Below are 18978 nucleotides of genomic sequence, written 5' to 3' on the forward strand. Positions count from 1 at the left end.
CTCATGTCAGTGAGAGGCTCTGTCTCAAAATGTAATCTGGAGAACAATTGAGAAAGACACTGGATATTATCCTCTTGCCTTCACAGGCACGAACACACACACACACACACACACACACATACACACACACACACACACACCATTTTTTAAAAGTTTGCTAATAGCTCTAAGATATGCAGATATTCTTCATCAAATTGAGAAATTTCCCTTCCAGCTCTCGTTTTCTGAGAGTTTTAGTGTGAAGTTATGCTGTATTCTATGAAATCCTTTCAGAGGAATAGATGCAGCAGGTTCCTTAGAAGCCATGTTGGATTCTTAAGTGAATTCACAATTCTGGATTGGTTGATATGACAGCTGGGAGCGTCACAGTGAAGTTTTCTCCAAATAAGGATTATGAAACTCAAACCCTGTGTGGTTGAAGAGAAGCCACCACAGCATGCTCTGTGGCACCAGGCTGCCACTTTTCGATGCATCTGTGTTACACTCCCAGCGCTTTTTGTCTGCCAGGTCCAGCCATATTCCTGGAAAACAAGGCTACACTAAACTCAAGGTGATCGTTGTCTGAAGTGCAGCTGCCCACCTATCGCTAGAGCAGTAAGAGTCCCGAGACAGAGAGATACCATCCCAAAGACCTCAAGAAAGTGTCAGTCACAAACATGGCAGTCCTCAAAATAGCTTCTTAATAAGCCATCTCCCTCCACTAAAGCCTCTAAAATGTCTCTCTGAGATATGGCCGCTATTCCCTTATCAGATCGATGCTGCCTTCAGCTTCACTCTGAAGTTTAATCATTCTGGATTCAGTTACTGACTTAATTAAGTAGCCCTGGCTGGAATCTCTGCTGAATGTGAGTTTATATCTCCAGTAGGCCACCCCCACCCCCATGCAAACATTTTATTTCTCTGAAGCTCCATTTAGTTACCATTTCCAGCTTACAGAAGAATGCTGAAATGACATGTGTTCTTGGGTACAGGGTGTGTCATCAAAGTGCCTCGAGCAGAATCTGACTGACAAAAAGGGCGCTGATGGTTAAGCATTTTCTAAGTGGTAGAAAAATATATGGTAATGGGAAAGCTGACGGATCTGTAATGCCAAAGCTGAACAATGTTATGATGTCTTTACCAGAAGAAAAGGTACTTCAAATTATCAATACAGGAAATGCAGATATTTTAATATTTGGGACTCTTCACAGCCATAGGTCCTATTATACCCTGTTACTATGGGTATGTGGCACAGCCACGTGGACATAGCCCTTTGTGGTGTTGCATCCTCATTTTGTTTACATTACTGTTTATATTCCCCAAACACATGCGCACTTGCATCTGCATCCACATTAGGAGAATCAGAAGCACGGAGAAGTTTCTACCATTACCATTTCCAAAACTCTATACACTTCTACTCACTCACACAATATCATGTTTCTTTCAGTTACTTGGCTATTTTGGTCAGGGTTATCTGACTGATAATATTGATTAATATTAGGTAATGTTAGTTTTCCATCTTATTTGTTCTGTATTTTATGAATTGAGTTCTTTATGATAGTTTGATAACTCAAATAAGTTCTGTCCCTGTCTCTGTCTCTGTCTCTCTGTCTCCCTGTCTATCTCTGTCTCTCTCTCTCTCTGTCTCTCTCTCTCTCTCTCTGTCTCTCTGTCTCTCTCTCTCTCTCTCTCTCTCTCTCTCTCTCTGTACTGTTACTACAATGATACTGTGTAGCCAGCTGTCCAGTTGTTAGTAGCTTATAAAAAAAAGCATTTATTTTTGTCATTTATGGGTGCGCCGAGTCTCCTGCTTGCCTCCATTCCAGGCATGTCTACCTTATGGCATTCCTTTTAGTAGTAGTGGTATTGCTGCCACTGTATAGTAAGTGTGCATAAAGCCATTCACTGTGAGAAGAGTCAACCCTCATTCTGTCACCTTATGAATGTGTTGGCAACAGTTAACATGCAAATGGTGATGAAATCTATGTGGTTTTAAAGTAACATTTTATTTTTGAAGCTGATATATTAACGGAATCATGTACATTAGGTTCCGATTCTTCATTGCCTCTTGCCAATCCAGACTGTGTAGTGTAGCAGTGGTCTTATTGCTGGTGGTCCTCCCCTCGTCAACCTCTCCTTACATGAAGGATGGACTACCAGATACCCTTTCAGATCAAATGATTCTACTACTTCTCTGATCAAAACGGCTTCCAAAGAGCTATGGATGGCTTGAAAGTTGGGTGCTAACTACTCTCCCCAAGCATTAAAGCTCATTCCCTGCAGCCACGGAGGGCGGCTCGCAATGCTGATACCTCCGGCTCCAAGAAATCAAACTATGCCCCCTTGCGCCTTGACAGGCAACCACACTTACACATGTGATAAATAATAATAAAAATAAATCTTTAAAAATGGCTTCTAATTGGATCCTCACCATCCATAGCCCTTTTCATGGCCTACTCTTGAGCCTTGTGATGACACTTCATCTGCCTCATGGTTTTCAGAACAAAATTGTGCTTTCCTACTGTTCATTTAGTATTGGATGATGAGCTTCTTTCAGCCTACACTAGATGAGCTCAATTTTAATTGCACATGTTCGTAGTCTGTGCACCCTTAGGGCCTGGGCTGCCTATTGTACCGCAGCATGCTATGTTGGTGACTTCCTTCTGTAAGATTTTCCCTCCTTTCCCTTTCAGGGCATCTATCGTTCACAGCATCATCATTATCGATATGTTATTACTTCTAATGGACTTCAATCATTGAATGTTAAGGAAATCTTAATATAAACAACACCTTTTCCACTTCATTAATACTATAATTGTCCCTTCCTGCTACGCAAGCCAATAAGCTCAATTGGTTTCCTTCTGTAACAACAGCCTGTGACAGAATAAAAGCCGCTTAAGCTCCAGCTTTCCTGTGGTCTTCAGGCATGTTTCATGCGCTGGCCCAGCAGCAGCACATAGTGTGGCTCTGTGCAGTGTTTCTGTTCCAAATTCACTTTGACCTGGATACTAGATGTGGTCATACTAGGTATCAGGGCATTGGAAACTCTTCAAAGTTTGGGAATCCCTTGCCGTGCAAATATGCTATAGCTTTACGTGGCTCAGGAGCTGTGGACAGGTCAGCCTGGCCTGCCAAGGCATGCAGCTAAGGCCTGTTCTTGTGCTGGGAGCCCCTCTGTAAGCTCTCTGGAGCTGAGGAGGGCTACAACTGTTTCTATGTCTCATCAAGTCCAAAGGCATCTTAGTGGCTCCTAATGTGGCAGGTAATCCTTTCACTGAGAGTAGAAAAATAACTGAGTGAGGCAAATGGAAGGCAAATGGCAGAGGAAGTTAACTGTGTTTGTGTGTAATGCAAGCAGAAGAACATTAATTTGAACCTTAATCTCATTCTTATTGTGACTACTTTGAGCTTAATTCAACCCAGCTCTTTCTCTATAAATTATCAGTGTGTCTTTCTTCATTGTATGTTCTTCCTGTGTCATTTCTGATATACCTTTTAGGTTGTGGAGGGAACAAAACTTAATCCAGAGGCTTTTGTTCCTTTTCTCCAACAGTAGACATACAGTCATCATTAGAGACTATATCCTGCAATTTTGTTATGTATTACTAATTGTTTAATTTTAGTGTAGATAGTTTTTCTCTAATGAAACTCTTTTGTCCTTCAGTCTCCTCCTGACTTGATTTTGAAAAAGTAGAAAATAGAGAAAATGTGGTTTAATGTGAACTGGGCAATAGAGCTAACTTCCCTCCCTCGGCCTTGTTCTGTCAGACTAAATAAATGAAAAACTGGTTGGGAGGTAATTTTCTTAGAGGTATTGGGTAAATCTTCATAAATTCAATTTTCACTTTCGGCAGTGTTCACAAAGGCAGGACAGAAAACGTCAGGTTTGTGCACACTTTCCACCAGCTTTATTATGCAAAATACTCAATTTTCACAAAATTGAGTTTTTTGGGGTTGGAAAACGCTTGAATACATTGCATGAATAGTTCCAAAGAGACACATGCATGCACCCAAATGTGGTTCCTTGCTCTCTCAGGTGTCTATATATGCAGATAAGGAGGCGGCTCCAGTGATGTGGGAACGGGAATAAGCAAGGAGCCAAGAAAAGTCGAGAAACACATATCCATGCTCGCCAACGTTTGGAAACCTTTCAATAATGTACACAAACAATGTGGTAGACAATGGGACCTCTCCTTTCCAAACCTTTTCTACATAAAAGTTAAACCATTTTGTTCATCTGCAATGACGTGTCTTTGTTTTGACAGGACCACAGCAAGGATGTGGTGGGTACCTGACAGATGACAACATTACCATTGTCTCTCCTGATTTTGATTCAAATGGACAGTATGACAGAGATCTAAACTGCATATGGTACATAATTGCACCTCAAAACAAACTCATTAAACTCAACTTCACTGAGTTTTCTATGGAGGCAGCATCACACGGAAGTTGCACCTTTGATTATGTTCAGGTAAGAATGCTATACCGTAACAGTCTACGCTAAAATGGTGTGTTCCAGCTTACCATCTGGAATTCTTGAAAGTGGGGACACTATTGCTTCTAGTATGCACTATAGACACTAGCTTCCTGTTCAAGTTCATCTTTGATGTCATGATCCAAACATTTCAAGTGACTTCTAACGCTAGCTTCAAGATTCAATTCCGTCTTGTCAGTGCCTTATCAAGAAGTGAGCGATGGGAAGACTGGTGGTGAGGAGCGAGGTTCTCAGAGGACTTCGGTAACTCCTGATATCAGTGACATACACAGGGCAAGAAATACCCCTTAATTGATCTGTTTCTTCTAATTAGGTAGGTAGCATCCAATGCTTCCTAAAATGTCCAAAGAAACATGTTTTTTAGGCAGTGTGACGCTAGACAGCTGCATTCCCATTGGCCCCTGGGAAAGGTCCCCTGGGATGCAGTGGGAAGACAGGGAAGGGAAGGAAACAGCTGAATGAGAAAACCTTGTGATGGCCAGGAACCGCGCACTGAAGTCAAGGGGGAAGAGTCCTTCCCCAGTGAGCTGTGGGTGGCCCGTGCTGTTAAGCTGCAAGTCACATGCTAAGAAAGACTGAGGTGGAGTAAGTTAATCCATCGGATGACAAGCATTTTAATAAGACATTGGGATAGAAGCCAGCCCGTCTGAAGGAGTTCATGAAGGACTAGAGATAACAGAATGTGGGACAAAGTGTGTCATTTCAAGCTCAATCCTTCTCTAAAATGAGAACAAGTAGCCAACACGGTTTAAGATGTTATTTAAAACCAGCTTCCTTAGATTACTGAAAAGTAATAGGATTTGAAGGCAGATAGCAGGTAGACTCAAACCCAATTTTGTTACCAGACCAGATATTTTAAAAATGTATTTATTTATTCACTTTACATCTTGGTTGTAGCACCCTCCCTCCTTTCCTTCCAGCCCCATCCTCCCGCCCCTGCTCCCCCCTCCCCCTTCCCCTATTCCTCAGCAAAGGGGAGCCCCCCTACCCACCCACCCTACCTCATCAAGTCGCGTCAGGACTGAGCGTGTCCTTTTCCCCTGTGCCCTGGCAAAGCAGGCCCGGCTGGGGGGAACTGATCAAAAAGCAAGCAACAGAGTCCATGTCAGAGACAGCCCCTGCTCCCCTTACTAGGGCACCCACATGAAGCCTGAGCTGCCCATAGGCTACCTCTGTGTAGGGGGCCTAGGTCTAGTTCATGCATGGTCCTTGATGCTTCAGTCTCCACAAGCCCCTCTGGGCCCTGGTTAGTTGGCTCTGTTGGCCAGACCAAATTCTTTTATTTAATTTATTTGTTTATTTGTTTTGGTTTTTCGAGACAGGGTTTCTCTGTGTAGCCCTGGCTGTCCTGGACTTGCTTTGTAGACCAACCTGGTCTCAAATTCACAATCTGCCTGCCTCTGCCTCCTGAGTGCTGGGATTAAAGGTGTGTGCCACCATGCCTGGTCCCCAGACCAAATTCTTAATCAACCCAATTCCTTATCACTTTATCTAATTTAAAATAATCGTACAAAAGTAGCTAATTGGCAAGGCTATTTTGAGAATAAAAACAATGTGTATTAGGACATTAAACATTGTATCATATAATAAATAATTCATTTGCCCTATTACTTCCATCCCCCACCTTTGATTATTTCCAAGTAGGCAGAGAGTGTTGGATCTCTTTTTCTTAAAGTACCAAAAACAAGGGCAGGCAAAGATGCCTGGAAAGGTAAAAGTGCTTGCTACATGAACCTGAGCCCAAAGTGCGTAGTGGTCCTTCCGTCTCACAGGCATGGTTTGGGATACATGCATCAATACTTGTATTCATCCATCACACATGTGTGCCTGTGCGCACACACTGCAATTAGTGACTTTTAAAAGTAATTCATACAAAGAGTAGAAACTTAGCTCATGTAAGATATCTTTGGTTCTACAAGGAGACAAGTTGGTTCCCGAGAGCCATTTCTGTGAGTGTGATTTGGGGCATAGAAGAGCTTGTAGCCATAGGAGCTTCCTAGAGTCATGTTGACAGGAATCGCAGCATCGAAAGCCAGAAATTGCTGTTTGCTCGCTTCAAAGTGAAATCCTGATTGTTTGTTTGTTTGTTGTCTGTTTGTTTACTATAAATAAGTGCTCCTCAGGGCTGTTCTTGCTTTCCATCTTGGGAGAGCAGTTTCACACACCAGCAACTTCCCCAGGAACTCACAGATTAAAGGAAAGTGCTGGAGATCTGGAACTTTGAGATGTCTTTCCTAGAGAGATAGATTTGTACAGCTAAAGGAACACCTTTTCTGGCTCCTGGTTAGAGGACATAGCCCATGGTGGCATAGTAGCAATGTCTGCAGGGTGGAGAAGCAGCCGTTGCATCTATCGTGTCCACAGCCAGGAGCAAGGAATGGTTCATTCTGATGCTCAGCCCACTTTCTTCCTTATATTCAGCCCAGAGCTCCAGGTCATGGATGGGTACCACCCTCCTTTAGGATAGGTCCTTCCTAGGTCAGTCAACCCAATCTAGACATGCCTAGAAGTTGGGCCCCTAGCTGATGCTACATTTTGTTAGGTTGATACCAATATTTACTATAACTTTTTAATTTGTCTGTTATGTGTGGCAAAAAAAATGACATTCTAGAAAAGCTAACCTGACTCCTCTCTATAGATGGTATGCAAGCCAGATTACCACAGCTCATTACTGAGCTATGCATAGGTCCTTTCCTGCTGTCTTTGAGAGTGCTAACTGGGAAGGACAAGGGGGACATCTGCTAACACAGTGTACCTCATTATAGATGTTAGTCCAAACACCGAAAAAATGCATAGAGATTAAATAATTACTACTATGATAGTTTGGGTCTTGAATGTCTCACCAAAGCCAGAAGTTAGGGAGGCATAGGTGCCAGCATAGGGACCAGTCAGAAAGGTAGGTTACTGAGGACCCCACCCTTTGAGAGGCCCAAGCACTCCCTCCTCTCTGCATCACAGCTACTGTGAAGTGTGTGTTCCCCTCCAGTATGTCCTTGTGCCATGACCTCAGCACAGGTCCAGGAGAACAGAGCTCTGTAACTGTGTCACTCTAGAGGTCAGTTGTGCCTGGGCTGAGACCCGGAGACAAAGTATATCTCTTTTTATCTTGAGTTGATTATTGTGGGCATTTTGTCACAGTGATGTCAGGAGACAAAGGCTTCTAAGAAGCAAGATGTGCCTGAGCTATTGGTCAGGGCACCCTTAATATGCAGTCCTCGCCCCAGTGTTGCGCAGGATCTGCCCACAGTGGAGATTTGGCGCTGTCAGAGAACTGAAGAGAAATAGAAAGAAGTTCAGGTTTGATCATACAGGAGATTAGGAGCCATACTAGTTGCGCCTCTATATTTCTCCTACTGTAACAGTGAGTGAATGTATGTAGGGTCAGTCCGGAGCCACCTTCTCTTCAGTCCTGGCTTCGCCCCTGCACTCCCTTTTGAGTTTACCAGTCTCTATCTAAAACCCATGTCTCGTCTTGTGGAGTGAGACTCAAGTGCCTTAGCATAAAACAGCTGGTCTTTCCTGACTCTCTCACACTCAATACACTTTATTCTTTTATAGTACGTATTTTCTCTATTTTATTTGACATATTTACTTTTATTTTTCTTTGTTTTTTATCTTCTCATACATATTTGTACACACACACACACACACACACACACACACACAACATTTACATTTGGCCCTTTCTTCTCACTAGTCCATGAGCACCTTGAAGGAACATAAAGTGCCTTTAAGCCTCTCTGTACACACAAGACCCAACACAAGCCAGGCTCATGATACAGAAGTAAACGTTTGTGATGATCGTAAAGACTATAATAGTTGTAATGAAACTTCATTTGTCAGAAAAAAAAAATGTGTTACCTTAAATTTGGCACCTCTTGTTTTCAGTAGGTTGAGGGTGTTAAGAGTACAGACTCCACTTTTCCTTGCTCCTTATGAATTGAAATGATGTACAGCGAGGAGAGAGTGCCATCTAGTGGTCAGTTTACTTAACTTTTAATTTTGAACTTCATCTCCATTTTGTAACAAATAATGCCAAATATACTTCTCAGCATAATCACATGCCTCTCCGTGTGAGACTCACACTCTTGCTGAGAGGAAGCCCAGTAAAATCAAATAAGCAACCAGTAGGATATAGTTTGATTATGGTAAAATAAAACAAGATGATACTGGAGGCGGGTAGCCCTGTGTGGGGTTGGCCTCTCTGAGGAGGTGACATTTGAATTGAGGCTCCAAGGCTAGGGATGATGAATTCTTCAACAAAGACTATCCCTCCAAGGGAGGAGACTGCCAGAGGCGAGGAGGGGAGGGGTGTAAAAGGAGGAGCCGCCTCTTCCTTGGCCAGGGCTTGCAGACAGTGGTAAATAGGGAAGAGTCTGCATTAGGTGCAAAGTATAGTTTTCTAGGAAGCACAGGAGCATAACCTGGGCCATCAAAGACCCGAACAGCATGGTGGAAAACTCTGAGGGTGCTCTGTGCGGTTGCTCTGTGACCTGGGTCCTGAAGGCACAGGGTCATGTGGTACTGATGCGGACAGATTTAGAAAGTGGAAAGGAGTGGGGATGGAGATGGAGAAAGGCAAGTGTTTAGTCTTGAGCTGTTTACTGAGTCAGAGAAGACTAGGGGAGAACATTTTAGGGGAGGGTGGTGCTGTGGTATACACATGCCACACATATTCCTGTGTTAGAAACATAAAGCTCAGATCCGCATGGGGGACTCTGAGGTATAGCTGGGGTTAGATGACCTCATGAGAGTGGGGTTCTAGCATAGGGTGAATAACCTCACAAAAGAGGAAGCGGCTGCAGAGCTGGCTCATTACTGCTGTCTCTTCACACAATGCTTACATCTCAGAAGGTACGAAGGCCCTCAACAGAGGCTGCCCTTGAACTCTGAAGCATATTTGTTGGTAAATTACCTTGTCTATGGCACTCTGATAACTCAAAACAAACCAAGGCAGTGGGCAGTGGAGAAGGACCAACGTACTTACTGGGTTTCAATGAGGCATTGTGTATGCATTACACTCGTAACATCTGGGACCATAGGAAGGAACAGAACAGGACAGCAAGCATTCTGTGCTTCTGTGATCATTGTGGATGGGAGGACAATAAAACCAACACATTAAATGTCTAACATGTGGACAATCACACTTGGCCTGAGGAAAGGAGTCAGGGAAAGAGGGCAGAGTTTACTTTAGGGAAGGCATTCCTGATGGGCAATATACAAGGCAAGACCTGAAGGAATTCACAAAACAGACTCTGTGGATTCAGGAAAGAATGGTCCAGGCAAGGACAGGCAGATGCAATAGCCGTGAAGCCGGACTGAGCCTGGGATGCTTAAGAACCTCAGGCAAGCAGAGAAGCCAGAAGGGAGATCTGAGTCGGGAGGAGAAGCCATTGCATTAGGCCTTGAGGGCAGTTGTCATGGCTGTGGCCTTTGTATTACGAGGGCAGGAAGCAGTTAGGCAGCTCCTGGTCTGACTTTTTTTTTTTTTTTTTTTTTTTTTTTTTTTTTTTTTTTACAAAGCACAGCAAATTTATTACTCAATATCCAGTTCCATGTCCTAGCACCACCCAGAGCCCTCACTTTCCTTCCCCCAAACCTGGCCCCAAGGGTACACCCAAAACAGAAAAGAAGGAAATTAAATCCAGATCCTTGCTCCTCCCCTGGGAGAGGGGGCCTTGGCCAGGAAGCCCTTCCACAGGTCCCAGCAGGCAGGAGAGCAGAGCCCTCTGTGCCCAGAGAGCAAGGTTCCAGGCTCCAAGGACGCGAGAACATGCAGGCAGGAGCAGAGGCCTGTCTGTGGGGGGAGAGTGGGACAGCAACCTCTGGGTGACACTTTGAAAGTCAATACAAGAGATAAGGGCCAAGCCAGGAAGTTTCAGAAGGAGCCTCTAGTGCTACTTCGGGCAGCAGAGATGTTAGCAATGGGTTTGATGATTCCAAGGCCATGCATTTGCTTTTTCTAAGAGAAAATGTGTACTGGGCATCATATTGGATTTTTACTGAAAGCCATTAAAGTACTATCAATCTAAATTAAGACTGCCTGTAAGAACACCAATATTAAAGATCCTTAGTAATGACCTACGGTGACCTTACAGCCAATTTAGTACAAAATAGCAATCCCTCTATTAATAATGAACTACTTTATTAATAATAAACTGCTTTTTCTTCCAGATAGCAGATGGTGCAAACATAAACTCAAATTTAGGTGGAAGGTTTTGTGGTGTCCGTATACCGGCCCCTTTTATCTCTTCTAGCAACTTTCTTACGTTTCAATTTGTCTCCGACCATACTGTTGAAAGAGCAGGATTTAAAGTAACATATACCTTTGTGGACAGTAAGTATTTTGAAGTGTTATAATATACACGTGTCCTTATGCACTGACAAGAATGCATGCTTATTATATCTAAATTAATTAGAGTTTCAGTGTATTACTAAACATGTGTGAGCTATGTTGCCTGTCCTCAGTTTACCTTTCTTTGACAAAATCTCACACTAAGCTGCCAGGCTATCCTTGAACTTTATCCTCCTGCTTCAAGCTTGCAAGAAGTTGGGATTACAGACCTATATTACCAGGACATAAACTCAAATCCTTTAAAGAATATTAAAATTTTTTTCTGTTTGCCAAGCTAAGGCAAGATTTTAAAGACAGTATGTACAATTAGACATCATTAAAACATCTACATTTTCCCTCTCTCCCCTCTTCAGTGCCTTGTGGGGGAATACATAATGCGACTTTGACACCACAAAACACTTCATCACCTCATTTATCAAACATCAGACGTCCGTTTTCCACCTGTACTTGGATCATTGAAGCTCCTCCACACCAGCAGATCCAGATAACTGTGCAAGAATTACAGCTACCCTCACAAGACTGCTCCCAGAGCTACTTCGAACTCCAGGACTCACCACAGGTAAGGAGGCCAGGAGGATGGCCAGCACATCAGCAAGCATTGCAAGTGATGAAGCCACACCTAAATAAAGCCTCTATGACCTCCAGAATCACGTCTTTCAGCAGGAGACAAAGCCCTCCTTCCCGGCATACTAAGCAATCTAAACTTAGTCCTGTGGGAAAGATGCTTTCAAACTGTCCTGTGTCTGGGTGTCTGAGATGTGCATTCCTAGGATCCCCTCCAGATCCCAATTCATCTGCATAACATACATTAACCAATGTTTGATGAGCATCTCTTGTGTTCTGCCACCAATCCCAGAGCTCCATGGGCTACGCTTGGAGACCCACAGCTATGGCTGTCAGGGTGTGTATAGGTGAACTGAAGGGACCCACACAGAACTCAGGGAAACCAGCTAAGAGAGCGTTTGCAGTCAGTTGGGGTTACTGGGGTAACCCAGTCAGACTGGGGTTACATTTATGGCAAAGTGGGAGAAGTAAAAAGGGAACAGAAGCTTCCTGGGCTCAAAGATTTAAATAGCTAAGTCTTACCTCCCCATGGGGACGGATGATGAGACAGCTAGCACTGTACTGAGGTGGCCAGAGAAATTATTTAAATTTGGGGCTCGTAGACTGAGCTCATCCCCGGCAACTGTTGGAAAGCACGTGGGTGGCCTCTGCAGCTGGCTGAGCAGCTGACCCCTTCACTTAGTCCTCATCAAGTGCCCAAGGCCTGGCAGTAACAAAGCTCTACCAGTCACCGCCTGACCTTTCAAGGCCTTTCTCAATCTAAAGCTGGGGCTCATTGGTTCTTAGATATCTCCAGCTTGCTGGAGGAGACAAAGTCAAGCTTGGCTCGGTGTGGAGGGTCACAGATGCATGAGCTAGCGCACAGCTGGAGTGAGGAGCCTGTAGGGAGCTCACACAGTCTGGCTCTGCTCCCAGTGAGAACACACACTTGCACTGTGACATGGCTTGAGGGTGAGCAGCCTTGCTGTCGATAGAGACGCATTATCTCATAACTTTAGCACAAACTCTGCCCTCTAGGAAGGTGGGACACTGATCAGTCCCAAGGCTGATGCCAAGTGTTGCAGAGCACTTGAGACTGGAGCTACTTTTCATGGCTAAATACTCAAGTCATGTATGTTAAATACAGCCGACTATCTGGTGTGGCTGCAGTCTTCCGAAACCAAATGTCATGCAGTGTGGCTTCCATTTCATTTCAGACGAGCGGGATGCCAGCAACTCGGTTCTGCGGTGCAAACTTTACAACCTTGCCGGTGCTCTACTCTTCAACGAGTACTGCAGTTGTCGTTTTCAGATCTCATGTTTTAAACACAAACTCCCGAGCACATTTCACCTATCAAATTGCAGGTGAGCCTAAAACCTCATGTTTATCGGGGAAAAAACGGCTTTGATGACAGAGATCTCTGGCACTAACCCCTGTGACTAGATCAGGTTTTGTTAAGGTAAAATACACCCATCTGGAATAAGAGTGCTCAACTGGAATTCAGGCCTGATTTAGCCTCCTGAAAACTAGACTTTATCACAGTATCTTTCTGTCTCACACTCTTTACTTATATAAATCACAGCTCAGTGATTTTTGGTGTGGTGACAATGGTGGGACTCACTATGCCTTAGGAAATTATTTTGTAAATAACCACGGTGCCTTGAAGAAATTACTTGATTTCAGTGACTGAGAAGTGTTTCCAGAGAATACTTCATGTAAGGACTGTTTTGAACTCCATTAAAACCAAAGCAGAATTTGATTCAAATACACAGTTACTTTGGCTTTTAATTTGCCAAGAAAGAAAAAGGTAAAAAGAAAAATGCGAACTGTATCACAGTTCACCAAAGGAAACCCTAATGCAGATGATGTCTGGGAGGGCGAGCCTTTGGGTCTAGAAGAGGTCTAAATGGCAGCCATTGACTCTTCCTCCACATAAGCAAAACAGTCCAGAGATTCTGGAGTGTTCTTCAAAGGGTACTTACATTCACACCTTCCCTACTTTTCTTTGTTTTGTTTTGTTTTTTAATATTTATTATGTATTCTATGTTCTGCCTGCATGTATGCCTGAATGCCAGAAGAGGGCACCAAATCTCATATAGATGGTTGTGAGCCACCATGTGGTTGCTGGGAATTGAACTCAGGATCTTTGGAAGAACAGACAGTGCTCTTAACCTCTGAGCCATCTCTCTAGCCCCCCACTTTTCACTACACCAGCAAGTGTCTGCATTGCAGCTGAGCATGTGCAACTGTGCACTGCAGCTGAGCATATGCAGTTCTCAGCATCTCTCAGGTCTCAAGCATAAGGGAAGAGGCTGAAGCTTTTTCTGAACTTTGCTCAAAGTCAGTGGATTTTTAAACACTGTTGTTATGAAGTGAAAGAGTAATGTATTTTGATGTGCACATTAACTATGAATATTGTTTTCATGTTAGATTGCAACAGAGAATACAACGAAACATTTGGTCATCTGGAGAGTCCGGGGTGGCCCCAACATTATGATAATAACCTGGACTGCACCATTATTCTCAGAGCCCCGCAGAACCACAGCATTTCTCTCTTCTTCTATTGGTTTAACCTGGAAGATTCAGCACAATGCACACATGATTTCTTGGAGGTAATATATATATATATTTGAATATAATTTAAATTGATTTGTGTGAAAAAGATGATGGCTCACTAAGAAGTTTTGCTATGATGTTCAGTCAATGTCTCTCTTCATGCTATGAAGTTAACTCACTATTCTCTCATAAATGCGCACTGAGTATATCCTGGTTACAGCGCTGGGAGGACAGTATGGATGACAGTGTCACAGTGGTTACATCACCACCCAGGAAGGGAACAGAGAAGACTTTTTCAAGGACCTTAGATCCGAGTTCTACCTGCAGGATGAGTGGGAATGCCAAGGGCAAGGTGCTGATCGCACTGGTTACATGGAAAGGCTTTTCCACACAGGTTCCCAGGGGGCATTACATGGGTAAAGCACCTGTGCTCTGCCAACACCGAGTCTACAACTTCCGGAGACCCTCTGGAAGGCCTGTGGCTGTATAGGAAGGGCTCCAGAAGATGTGCACAGCTTCCACACCCACCTCAGAGTTTTCTTTCTTTTCTTATGCCTCTTTGATCAGGTCCTTAAAGGCTTAATCAGTATTTGAACTGTGCACAACTTGGGGTCCAAGTATGTTATTCCAAACACATATACAGTGTATATTAATCAGATCAGAGTAGTTAAATTTTCTGTGTTTGATTAGCTTTAGATTCCAAATATGCTCACTTCTGTACCACCTTCCCAACCACTCCGTGTGGTCCTCAACGTGGGGGAGAATGGGGTTCGGGTAGATGGTGTCTGCACACGGGTCCAGCTCACACAAGCTTCCTCATACTGTTAAATAGGAAAGCTGCCCGTATAGTTAAACTACACCTGCGTTAATCAGTATCCTTCATGAATAGTGAGTTCCCAGCAAAAGCTCTCAGGCCTTCCTCACGGGGTACTTTCCATGGCAGGAGATGAGAAGGAGGGAAACAATGACGACACAGAAGCTAGTTTGTGCTAGTCAGGAAGTGAGGCTTGGACGTACATGCTCACCCACCCTCGAAATGAGATGTTCATATGAACTACCACACAGAAACAGGAAGAGACTGATAGGGGAAAGGGCTAGAGTCTTGCTAACACTGACTCAAGCTCTTAGGTCATTCCTAATCCAAGTTTCCTATTACTGGCCCTACTTAACCTTGACCGTTTGTCATCTGGATGCTGGAAAGTGAAGACTTGCTTCTTAGCATTGGATGGTAAGAACTTTGCCACCCAGGCCTGAGTATATCCTGGTGACAGCGCTGGGAGGACAGTATGGAGGACCACTCAGGAAGGGAACAGAGAAGACTTTCAAGGAACTTAGATCTGAGTCCCTCCTCCATCCCAGAGAATGAATGAGGAGCTTCCTGTTACATTAGCAGAGACAGGAAGCTACCACACAGGCTTCCCACACTTACCTGCATCTGGTGATCCAGAGGAGACAGTGCCGGAAGCCCCAGTAGCCTATTCAGTTAGCTTTGGTGGAAACGGAAGTCTTCCATGAGGACTCTAGTGTGTTGCTAGCAGAGAGGGCCTGGCTCTAAACCCTACTCTGAATGTGCCTCCACTAATTTCCCAGCTATGCCTCTTTTCCAGGTTACCCCATCCTCCCCAGAAAAGTGAACATGTTAGTTCTAAGCAGAATGTCTCTCCTCTCCAGCAGTGATCCCGAGGGAGAGAGACTCAAAGTCAAGAGTCTGGGGGTGGGGGTGGGATGGGGTGGCAGGCCAGGCTTTCCAGTGTTCTTAAATGTGGCAGCTATCCCATGGACTTGGAGAGAACCAACCACTCTGTCCTGGCCGGAACTATTTTGTTCAAACATTTAGGGGAAAAAAAAAAAAAAAAAAATAAATAAACACTCGCTGTTGCCTAGGTCTAGAAGGATCCTCCCCAGCTTAGATACCCAAGAAAGTCTGCACTTCAGCAGAGGCTTGGTGACTTGAGCTAAGGAGGCCAGCCACACTCTGGACTACGGAATCATAAAGGGAAAGCAAGGTGTGTGTGTGTGTGTGTGTGTGTGTGTGTGTGTGTGTGTGTGTGTGTGTGTGTGTGTGTGTGTGTGTGTGTGTGTGTGTCTCCTCAGACTGAACACATACACGCTAACACCCACTCTTCCATGCACTGCCTACCCACTGCCTGGGACCATCACATGGGAAGCCTCTGCAGTGCCCTGAAAACACACAATAGGAAGCAGGAAGTAGGCCCTCTCCCACAACAACTCATTTCCTGTTTTTCCTCTAGCAGGCACTCTTTGCTAGCAGGGCTAAAAAAAAAAAAAAAAAAAAAAAAAAAAAAAAAAAAAAAAGAAAAGAAAAGAAAAGAAAAGAAAGAAAGAAAAAGAAACTCAACAGGGCCAGAAATATTATAGGTGCATGTGGCCATTTCCTTTTCCCATGTGAAAAGCCTCATTTCTGAGCTTTGCTGCACTTGGTTCATTGCAGCCACTTCACACTTTTAAATGGGAAACATGGGAAACGTCTCACTACCCTCTGAGATACTCGAGGAGTAAAATATAATGGCTGGAGACAGGCCAGACAGCAGTGCCCCTCCCCCTTTCAAACTCCTGTTACATTCCTCAAAATGTCTGCACACGTGAGAGTTTGTAGGACCATGGCACAGCTAGCACAAGAGCACTGGTGTTTGTGTGGCTGTAGTTTAACAGGTAATTCTAACTCTCAATGCAAATGATGTGTGCTGCAAACTCTAATGTTTCTTCATCTACAAATGAAGCTGACATCCCCTGTGTTTATGGGAACCCTTCATTCATTCTTCAGTATGTAAAGCCTCATTCCAGTATTCTGGAGCCTGACAGGAAGAATGAGAGTTTGAGGCTAGCCTGAGCTAAAGAGGAGATACCGACTCACAAAAACCGAGCAAAACACTAGATTTGTTCACGTGTTAATGAAGAATTGCAGAGGGAATAATACGGATGGGATAACTGTTGGGATAAGTGTTGGGATAACTGTTGGGATAATTGTTGCTGGGTTTTAACAGGTAAGAAATGGCAGCAACAGCAGCTCACCTCTGATTGACAAGTACTGTGGATCACTACTGCCATCGCCCATCTTCTTTCACAGCAATGAAGTGTATCTGCAGTTTCATACCAATGACGCAGGCACGTCCTCTGGATATGACATTATCTGGACCTCCTCTCCATCTGGTAAGATGCTCACTGTGAGGGGGGCTCTAGAGGCTAGACAAAGTGTCCATGGGAAATAGGGTTTACTCATTAAAAAGCCTTCACCACGTTAGATCAACACCCAATGAATTTCTGTTAAAATACAGATTTTTTTTTAAACAATGAAAATCCTGATTTTTCAAAAAAAACTATAATTATTTATCATTTCTATGATATAAAAGACAGCATTTTACATCTAGAAGACCTGAGAATATATACATTGTAGACATTCCCGTATAAATTTTATCTTGTTCTTCTGGCTTGATCACCTAGGAATTTTTTTTTTTTTTTTTTTGAGAGTTCAGTGAATGAAATGACAAAAGGCCAAATCAGGAACATATGTGTGTGTACTGCATATATCAGCAGCCGCCCCTGTGCACGCAGACGCCGCTGATGGTACCGTCTGATGTGCACATGAGAAGCTGTGCCTTCAGGTCCCTGTCATTTGGTAGCAGTTGTATGTCATGCTTGCTTCTTCAGTGTGATAAATATCTACCTGAAGTTTTGGCTGACCATTTATGAACTAGCAGGAAATACAAGTCATGGAAACACACTTAGCTCAAGAAAGGAGGGATGCCTTTATGAAAGGTCTACAATATCTGAATAGCTACAAAAGAGCCTGAGCACACTCCACAGTCCAGAATGTCCCTGTCACTTCCCTGACTTACGTTGCACCTGTTAGGTATTTGTTACAGCCACACTTCTGTACACTAAGGATGCTTCTTTCTTCCTTCACATGCCTGTTGTAAAAAAAAAAAAAAAAAAAAGGTTTATTTTACTCATGGTTTCAGAAGGTTTTTTTTTTTCATCACACTGAAAATGTCACGGTGGGCTGTGCAATAGGAGCATGCACAGAAGCGCCCACTCAGCAGGGGTACAAGAGGGTTCCACTCAATAATCACAGATAGCAAGATCTCGGCACCCAAAGTAAGCTCAGTAATTGAGTGTCCTGGTAAAAGGGGACAAAAGGAGGACACAGTAACTGCACCGCCACTGGAGGCTGCAGCCCTGCACTTGAGGGGCTGAGGCAGTGTGGTCATAATTTTAAGGCTATCCTGATCTACATAATAAGAACTGACAGAGAGAGACAGATAGACAGAGAGAGAGAGAGAGAGAGAGAGAGAGAGAGAGAGAGAGAGAGAGAGAGAGAGAGAGAGAAACAAAAGAAAACCAACAGCAATCAATAGGAAATAAGGTGTGAAAATCAAGTTGCCCAACCACAGTTACCCTGGGCTGTTTTTCTGAATCCCCTTGGATGTCTAGTATAATGGCAGCTTTGACATCTAAGTGAACAAACCAAATAAACATCTAGAGATCTTTGACTTGAAGCATGCTTTTCACTACTTCAGCTGATGCTCCAGGGAAACACTGGGCTAACTATATCTTCACACAGGAAGTTTGTTACTTGAGGAGAGATTTTGATCTTGGGACACATAGCCACCTGTTGTTATGATACACAGGAGCCCCACAGAGAGCGGACCTTGGTAAAGTCATCACACCAGATTTAGAAGTTGAGTAGGTCTTAGCTTGGGTCTGATAAAATTAATTTTAATGTAGCATTTAAGCTGACAGAGGAGTCTGGGTGTGCCACCGAACTTGAATTGATTTTGGCAGTCATTGGTACCTCCTCTACTTATGGAGCTTGCCGTGCCCTCAGAGCACCAAGCAGAGCCTTTTGTCTCTGGATAACTATTGTGCTGGTTTCCAGTTTGTTCCAAGCCTGAGGGTAGCAAAGAACTGTTGGAGGGAGTCACCACAGTTCACAAGCCATTGGAAAAGGAATATCTGGTGGCAGTGGGCCTGGAGGGGCTTTGAACCAGGAGAAGAGTCTGTGTTGGCTGCTTTCACAGATTCTCTGAC

General features: G+C 43.9%; 1 protein-coding gene across 1 annotated transcript in view; it reads left to right on the plus strand.

The window, feature by feature from the left end:
* Nucleotides 1-18978, plus strand: part of Cubn (cubilin) — a 212550-nt gene that overhangs the window by 191260 nt on the left and 2312 nt on the right. The window contains exons 60-65 of the mRNA XM_051151301.1: nt 4245-4450; nt 10649-10811; nt 11183-11388; nt 12590-12737; nt 13804-13985; nt 16935-17100. Coding sequence (XP_051007258.1) covers nt 4245-4450; nt 10649-10811; nt 11183-11388; nt 12590-12737; nt 13804-13985; nt 16935-17100 — 1071 coding nt within the window. The remainder of the gene's footprint in view (nt 1-4244; nt 4451-10648; nt 10812-11182; nt 11389-12589; nt 12738-13803; nt 13986-16934; nt 17101-18978) is intronic.

This window comes from Acomys russatus, chromosome 9 (genome assembly GCF_903995435.1).
Source record: "Acomys russatus chromosome 9, mAcoRus1.1, whole genome shotgun sequence".
NCBI lineage: Eukaryota > Metazoa > Chordata > Mammalia > Rodentia > Muridae > Acomys > Acomys russatus.